Genomic DNA, 9016 nt, shown 5'->3' with positions numbered 1-9016 from the left:
ATCACTAGTCATGCCTGGGGTCATGCCTGGCCCCAGGGATGCAGTGAGCTGGAAGCAACCCCCACCACTAGATCACTAGCTAAACTCTCAAAGAATCCAGTACCCCCACCTCCAGAGGCTATGGAATGCTCCAGTACCTGAGAAGCCAGGTGACAAAGTCCCCAAGGGCAGCTTTGCTGACACCCATGCTTCGAAAGGTTCAGCCTGTGCTGCCTCCTGAGCATGAAGCTCTGATCTTTCTAAAGGCCTGCTGCTGCAAGCTGAAGGGAAATGTCACTTCCTGTTTCCCCTGGAGCTGTCCTCAGGAATGCTGCATGACTGAAAGTTCCAGATTCAAAATCTCGGTCAAGTATTGTGTGATTTGCCTGGAGGAATGAGACATTGCAGTGTCCAATACAGGCTCTAAGAAGGAGCAACTGATCAATGAATGTCACCGTCCTGGAGGTGAGGCCCAAACAGCGCACACACATTTAGACTAAAGCAGACAGGCCAGTTAGCCTTCCGGCCTGCCTCAATGGCCGGATGAACAGTGAGCCACTAGGAACTTGCTTAAAGTTCAAAACTAGGAGCTCCTTGGGAAGCTTCTGACTCCATAGGCCTGGGGTAGAGCAGGAATCATTGACCCCATGATTGTATTGTTAACAAGAGGCCTCCATACAACTGGTACTGCTGGGTGTCCAGATCTGGAAGGTTCCAAGGAGAGCTCACTGTCTGCATGGAACATCCTGTCTGTCACCACGGCTGTGTACTTGCCTAACTACCAGCTGGCAGCACTGGCTACCTTCTCACCATGCTTGCAGCTTTCTCGAGGGTGTCCAGGCAGCAGACAGCTGAATCTAGCCTCCTTTCTGGGAAATGAAAAGCAGGGAGCAATCTCCTTTCTGTGGGGCCAATGTGTGTCTTACCAAGAACAGGCAAAAGGAAATCATTGAGAAATTGCCCATGTTTCCTGGGGCTGGCCTAGAAGGTATCTACACTTCTGCCTGCCTTTGCATTTGTCCCGAGGAGCTGATTTTGAGTGGAGAAGTTAGATCACTGATAACTTGTTCCAGCAGGTCGTGTGCCTTAGCCTCAACTGCTGTTAGGAAATGGGGGTGAGGGGAATACTCCTGACACCCCTGGTATGGAATGCTGTACTTTGCCCTAGAAATGCTGCTATAAATGGTGTTCCTTTTTTGTGACAATATCACAGCCAAAGCCCTCTGATAGATGGTGTCATAGTCTATGCAGTTATTATAACAAATTCCCACACACCAAAAAGCTTACCAAAAACAGGAATTGATTTCCCATGGTTCTAGAGGCTATGAAGTCCAAGATCAAGAAAACAGGAGATGCTTCTTCCTGGTTCATGATGGCACCTTCTTGCTGGATCCTCACACATGGAAGGCTCTTCTGTAAGTGCACTAACCTTCATTTGCAAAAGTTCCACCCTCACACTAAGCATTTCCCAGAGGCCCCAGCTCCTAATATCACCACCATCTTGGCTTTAGCCTCCATCAGATGGGGTGTGTGGAGGCAGAGGGCCGATGCAAGCATTCAGACTGTGTAGCAGAGGGTCTGTTCTGGGGAACTGCTTCTGGGGGTGAGACATGACTACTGAGGGAAAGTGCATTCCCAATTCCTCAACTGAAACCCAGATAAACTTTGAGAAGAGCATCTGCTTGCAGGTTAGATACTGTCTGCATGACCTGGCCATTGGAAAAGCCTGAAGTGGCCCAGGGCAAAGCCTAGGACCAGATTCCAAGCTCCCCACATGGACCCAACACTGGGGATCTCAAGTAGACTTCCTCATTGAAAAGTCTAGCACCTTCACCCCACAAGATGGTGGCCATGGATGCCAGGCTCCTGGATGGCACAGCCATGGGTCTAGGCATGGACAGATTGGCTTTGAAAGCCATGATCATCTTTGGGCACAGTCAGCTTTCCTACCAAACAGAAACTCAAAAGCTCCATTGCAGAGCTCTGGACTGGAAGACAAAAGAAAAAAAGAAAAACAATTGTTGGCTACTCTTGTCTTCACGGAGGTGGCCAAGTGAGGCACAGCATATGTAATATGGAAGACTGGAGATGGTGAAGCCCCAGGAGAGGCTACTCAGGGTTATGTGCTCAGTCGTGCCATGTAGCTAGTCTGACCTACACATCCTTACCCTGAGGATGCTAAGTATGGTGTCTGCAGAGCCACTGGACCACGTTATTTTAAGAAACACTTGCTGAATGACCAGAAGAATGCCTCTTAGTCAAATTTTGTTATATGTTTGATATTTATGTTTGTGGACACTTACAAGAAGAAGAAGAAGGAAGAGGAGGAGGAGGAGGAGGAGGAGGAGGAAGAGGAGGAGGAGGAGGGAGAAGAGGAGGAGGAAGAAGAGGAGGAGGAAGAAGAGGGGGAGAAACAAAACAAAAACTCATAGCAGGAATTAAATATGAGTAAAAGCATAATGAAAAACTAAGAATGATGTTTCATAGCAAATTTTCTAAGTTTACAAAATGGAGTCCTTGCCAGAGGAGCAGACCCAGGGCAAGGATACTGCACATTTGAAAGCAGATGGTCATGAATTTGTACACTGCTGAAAGGTCTCTAATAGTTCTACTGAAGTGCCCAGGATCTCTCACCTGAACACATGGATGTGCAGAATCCTGGATGCTGATGCCTGGGGACATTCCTCTAGCCTGCTCTCAGACAGAGCAGCTAGGGCTACGATGTGATTCGAAGCTGAGGTATGAGGTGCACCTACCCACAATGTTCTCTTTTTCAAATATGCACCCACAGTGCATTTCAAGTTCAACACCTCCCTCCCTCTGCTGAGCAAATGAACCATGATTTCTCAATGAGTGTCCCAATTCAAAGAGGACACATGGGGACAGATCTGGACTTGCCGGGCCCCATCACACAAAGCCTGGTCGTGCCTGGAATGAGAGCTCCAAGGAGCTTCAAGTGTTCTGATAATGGCTTGTGAGATAAACCTGTCCCTGGATCCCTACATGCATGCAGCGAGGCCCGCTTCCGGGCCCTTAGTTACGTGTGTGTTGTATGGAGCCAATACTAAGACACACCACCGAACTTTATTCTGACGCTTGAGCCTTTGGAGGACGAGACTTCCATACCCTCACACTTTCTTCCTGCATCTCACCTTCTTTCCGAGAAAAAAATTAAACACTCTCCTGGCAGGACAACTAAGACACATGTACAAAGGCATAGCGTAGGTATAACTCCTACAAAAAACTTTATTAAAACTACCTGTTCCATAAAGCACATAGAAAAGGACCTTAAAATGCATTCAGTTCACCCTCCACAAACGCATGTAGGAACGTATTCACATTTCTCTGCTGCACAGATTATTCTTCCAAACTTACAGTATATAAAAAGTAGTAAGAGAGTGACCGCCTGTTCACGCAGGTGGGCACAGGACCATGGATACCACTGCTTTTCCAAGCACACAGCCAATGTGATCTGACAGCACCATACCAACAGGCTTCTCCAGAGGCTCCTCAGCCTCTGCTGAGGGTCCTAGAAGCCACATTAGGAGCAGACACGGGATGACTGAGTTGCTAGATTCCTGGAAACCATCATGAAGGCCTTGGCTCACTTCTATGGGCTGGGAGACAGACACTTAGGGAGAGTAGATGCTTGCAACACGGTGTTGGAATACAGCAAAGGATGGGTCCCTGGGCCCTCTCATGCGGCTACTCATTCACCGTCCCCAATCCGTAAGCATATGACTTCTCTTATCCATTCCCACCCACTCACAGGCTTTCTGTTTGAAAGTTTTATCTGTCTGATTCTGGAGGGTTCTAGAGGGTAACAGGTTGTTGAGGGGCTTCCTAGCTGCCCAGACATTCTTGCTCAGGGCTGTTTTGAACAAGAGATGGTGACTGCAGCCTATCTCTGCCGATGTACTGTTCAACTCCTGCAGCTCAGGAGCACCAGCTCAGTTCTTAGACAAAGATGGAGAGGCTTCCCAAAAGGAGACCATAGCAGCATCCGCAGTCACCACACCGTGTGACACGTTGACCTAGCTCACCCACTCACCAGTGTCTGATCTAAAGTGAGATTTCACTAAGAAGTGAATCAGAGAGAAGAGGGCGGGGCTTTTATTTCAGGCTTTTTTTTTTTTCTTTCTATTTCCTGGGTGTAATAAAGAAGTAGTGAAACGAACATTGGGTAAAACTGCTGTTTGTACAATACCTATCTCCTGTGCAAATTTGCCCAGTGTTAGGATTTCTGAAGTCAATGTTTCTTGGGGGATGAGAGTCTATTTAAAATGAACAAACAACCTTGACTGGGCTCCTCTGAATTGGACTTAAAAAGCGATGGACCAAGGATGAGAGGCTGACACCAAGAAGTCATCACTAAGCTGGGCTTGGTGCCTTGTGCCTGTTATCATCCCAGCACTCAGGAAGTTGAGGCAGGAGGATTGCTAGTAAGAGGCCAGCCTAGACTACACAGTGCGATCCAGTCTCTAAAAGCAACCCAAATAGAGTAACAGGGGTGGGGCACTAAAGTCCCAGGAAGAAGGAAGACTGACCCACAAAAAAGGTCATTTCCCTCTCCATCCAGAGCGAGTGGCCATCGATGCACAAGTGGGAGGACATGCTTGGCTGAGCAGCCCTGATGTCTTCTCACTAGAACACGACATGGACTGTGGGCAATCCAGCCCCCTACACAGCTAGCCCTATCTTCAGAGCAACCTTCCCTATAGCCATGGGCTCCCCCATGGGCCTCACACCCTTGAGGCCCCCCTAAACTCACAGTAACATCAGACTTTTACCCATACAAATCTGACACCCCTCCTAGTCACATAAAATCCTCACCCAGAGTCATTTGAGGAGAACCCAAGCTATCCAGAAAGTTCTCGAGGAAACAGACTCAACCCTACAGCCACCCAAGAGCTTGTGAGAGGCCACTGTTGGCTCAGGATGGTGTGTGTTCTCATACATATGCACTGATGGAACCCAGAGGCAGGGGCTGGGGGATGAAGGTGCAAACATTTTCATACTAAGGATAATTCCCCCCATCCCTGGGAGGCATTTCACTCTGAAAAAGGAACTAAAACATCTTTTTATTTTTATAATATTAAAAAATAAGTCTTTGATATATAAAAACTGGCCAGAAATTTTTCTTTACTTGTTACATAAGAATTGTCATCTTACATGTCCAGACTATTATTGGATCTTTGTCTCGGGGCAGGAGTTAGGGATAGGGTCCTGAGTATGAGTGACAGGAGGTGCCAGCCCCTGACAAAGTCCTGTGCAGAATAAGGATACTCTCAGCTTTGATTTCGAAGTGGAAGTCTGCACAGCAGGCTATAGCTTTCCGTGTACCTTTAGTGACGTGACCTTAACCAGGTGGCACCAGTGAGTTCCTTGATGTGTAACAAGACGTTTAAGACTGGCCTCTGTGTCCTCCCCCCAGCAGCCAGTCCTGGCAGCTAAAATCCCACAAGGCAGAGAAGCAAACAGGCTTCATCATTTCTGCAGGGGATGGAGGATCCTCCCGAGGGTGGCCTGCCCCGAGTCCTTCAGTCTGAGAGAGGATCTTTCCGTAGTCCCTCTGCCCTTCAGTGGGGTTTCTACATTGGCACTTGAACCCCCAGTAGATTCAGGACACTTCTTGGAGGCCCGAGCGCTGCTGGCCCTCTTCAAAGTGCCACTGTCCTTGGAGCCAGAATCCTCGGAGCCACCTTTGACCCTAAGCTGCCGCTGGGAGACGGTCCTGGTGAGGCCAGTGGCTCTGGCCGCGGGTGGAGCATCCGTTCGCATGCTCCGAGATGATGAGGCCACCGTATTTCGAGCAAAACTTGGGATGGGGGGAAGGGCTCTAGAGACACCCGGAGCCTGAGGAGCCTTGGGCTCTTCCTTGGGACTCTCAGGGTCTCTCGAGTTGGGGCTACTGACCTTGTTTTCTTCAGGTTTCTGCCTGGGAATGTTTCTGAGGGGCTTGGCACTGGGCTTCCTGAATGAAGCTCTGGGCTGCAGCAGGGGTTCCTTCCCTGGCCGTCCACTGATGCTGCCACTTGAGCGGGGCAGCCTGGGCTCCTCTGCCCCAGAACCACTCACCTGGGGCCTCCTGGGCGAAGTGTCTGAAGTTCCCCGGACTGAGCTCCTCCTTGATAGCTGTGTGTCTGTGCTGCTGGGTGTCTCTCGAGGGGTAATCCTGGATGTCAGTTCCGGCCGCTTCCAGGGCCCTGCTCCCCTGCTGGACTTAGAGATGGGGACCACCTTGCGCATATGCTCGTTCTCGGAGGAGTTCAAGGTTCGCACAGGCTTGGGTGCTACCCCTTGGCTGCGGCGGGCACTGACAGGCTTCGAAGCCCCCACTGATGTCTCTTTGAAGGAATTTCTCTTTGGTGCCATGGCATCCTTCCCTCTGCTGGGTCTGTCCTTCGGAAGGCCACCTTGGCAGCTGGGCTCGCTCTTACTGGATTTTGGAGTAGGAACCTCCCCAGGGGTACTGGAAACAGGATTGGAGGAAATCTGGCTACTTCCTGCCTCGCCAGCCACAGAGGACACCGAGCCATCCCCTTCCTTCTCTTCTTCTTGCTTGTCTCCTCCTGGTCTGGAGTCCGTTCCCTCGGAGCAGTCCAGAGTCAACGAGCAGTCTGTGGTATCTGAGACATACAACAGAGATCCAGGATCTCTATCTTCAGTGTCGGTGACAACCACAGACACGAGAGCCTCACTGCTGGGTTCACCAGTGATATCCCTGTCATCCTCCCCAGCTGGGCTGAGAACCTCCTGGGGATCTGTGTCCTTGGGTGGGAGGCTGTCACCGCCAGCATCAAAGGGCTGTGAACTCCTATCCCCTGGAGATTGCAGCTTTGTGGGACAGAAGTCATTCAGAGTCAGCTGGGATGCTTCCTCCGGGCTCTTGGGACTCTGGAGGTCAAACTGGGTCAGACCTGTGACCAATTCATGCTCCCTAATGCCCAGATCTAATGGTAAGAGTGGAGGGCTTTGTGCGGGTCCCAAGCCCACAGGTTCACTGTTCCTTTTTCGGAGGCTTGGCCTGCTCCGCCCAGCTAGTGGAAAAGGAGAAGCGGGTTCCTCCAGCCAGGGTGTTGGAAGTCGATTTTGCCAAGCAGGGTGAGGGGCTTTCTCCTGGTTCTTTGAGGCCTGAGGTTCATGTGTAAAGTTAGGGCCATGGTTCTGTTGTTCTCTGGGTTCCATCCAGGCAATGGTGGGCCGAGTTTGCCGGGGACTGCTCCGGGGCAAACTGTTGAATTTGTTGGGGTCCTCTGGACTGTTGGTGGTACTCTCCAAGAAGGTCAAAAGCTCACGGTCAGCAGAGATGCCCAGGGAGAGGCGGGAGCGACGGGTGTTGGGGGGCCGGTAGGAGGGGCTGTTGGGCCTGGGCTTCAGGAAGGAGGGCAGGTCTTCTGTGCCCTTCTTACCTAGCATCTGCACGTCGTTCTCGCTGCTGCTCCTGCCAAAGCCCCCGAGTTCCCCAGTTGTCCAGGAATGCCGCTTCTGTTCTAGCTCCTTTAGCCTCTGTAGCTGCTTCCGCTCCTGTTCCTCCCGGTCATGATTGTCCTAATAGAGTGGAGAGAAGCCAGCATGAGACACAGAGAGCCTGTGTGCAATCCTAGGCCCACTCATTTTGACATTTAATGAGAGGTGCTTTCATAGACAGCTGTGGGTCCTAACCCATACAGACTCTGCCTTTGTCTGTACGTGTGTGTGTGTGTGTGCGCGCGCGCGCGCGTAGGGTGGGCAAACTTCCTAAAGCAACTTAGGGATCTGACAAAGGAGCATGCTAGGTTTTGCTCCAACAATCTGCCTGCAATCCTCATTTGATCCCTCGGCCCAATGTCCAGCTTCCCACATGGGCTATGATTCCATATATCCATGCAGTCTCAACTCCAAGCCACCTAGGCAATTGCAGAGATGTAGAGACCACAAATGCTATAAGAGTGCACCCAGAACTCTACACACCAGTCGTGTGGCTCTCTCTATTCTCCTCTGTAAGTTAACACACATAAACTCACAAACAGGACATTCTGTTTACCACTGATTGGGGTATATAGGCATATGCTAAAGACATTGGGAGATGCCTTTCACTGTGTTCTTGGAGTGCTCCTGGATGAAAATAAAAGAAAAATACAAAAGATGCCCTGGCGGCTCTGCCTGAGGCAGAGCTGAGGGCTCTGTCCCTCATGCCCAGGCCCATTCCTACAATCAGAGAAGAGAAATGGGCGTGCTTTACAAATCCTTCAGCCATCTAGACTGGAAAGCAGTCAACCTTTCCCGATGACACAGAACCAAAGTGCAGACTCCGAAGTGTCCTTAACTTCTCTGTGTGACCTCTTGTGTTGTTGTCTGTCATACACTCAAGGGACTTATTCCTGTTTCCCACTTGGATACCAGATCTGAGGATGCTCAAGTCTCTTATGCAAAATAGAATAGAATTTACATATATCCTATGCATATCCTCATATATGCCTTTCATTGACTCTAAATCACTTATAGCTAATGCTGTGTAAGACTTACATATGCACTGTTTAAGGTGAGACAAAAAAATCTGTAGACATTTAGCACAGATATAATTTTTAAACACTATTTTCAATTTGCAGTTGGTTGAATCAGCAGGCATAGGTACACAGATATGGCTACATTTGTGTTGTAATGTGTGAGATTCTTTTTTGGGGGGTCCTAAGCCCATGTAACCATGTAGTTATGCAGACACCTCAACTCTGTTATTGTTAGCAGTTTTTATTTGACAATAAGTTTCCTCTTCCAGTGAGCTCTCCTTTCCAAGTTCCTGTGGAGCTCTGCCTGGGGAGTCTTGGCTCCTGCAACTCTAGCCACAGCCTCCTCAGGGTCCCCAAACTCTCATTACTGTTATCTTAAGCCTTCACATAGTGGTGGTGGTCCAGGCCCTGTCTCTCTTGACAACAGGGGTAAGAGCATCCCCAGTGGCCTCACAGGCCTGTAGTATCCAGATGGAGAGTAAGAGCCTCAGAGTCAGTTTGGCTTCGGCTACCCCCCACGGCCTCCCACAGCTGAGCTCACTGCTTGG

General features: G+C 49.9%; 1 protein-coding gene across 1 annotated transcript in view; it reads right to left on the bottom strand.

Moving 5' to 3' along the window:
- Positions 1–3196: 3196 nt before the first annotated feature.
- The window catches only part of Fhdc1 (FH2 domain containing 1), a 37838-nt gene continuing 32018 nt past the window's right edge, over positions 3197–9016 (bottom strand). Inside the window, exon 12 of the mRNA XM_028789476.1 lies at positions 3197–7530. Within this exon, the coding sequence (XP_028645309.1) occupies positions 5467–7530 (2064 nt within the window). The 3' untranslated portion in view covers positions 3197–5466. The remainder of the gene's footprint in view (positions 7531–9016) is intronic.

This window comes from Grammomys surdaster, unplaced genomic scaffold, assembly GCF_004785775.1.
Source record: "Grammomys surdaster isolate TR1022 unplaced genomic scaffold, NIH_TR_1.0 125834, whole genome shotgun sequence".
NCBI classification, from domain to species: domain Eukaryota; kingdom Metazoa; phylum Chordata; class Mammalia; order Rodentia; family Muridae; genus Grammomys; species Grammomys surdaster.
This window is presented reverse-complemented; position numbering and strand designations above follow the sequence as displayed.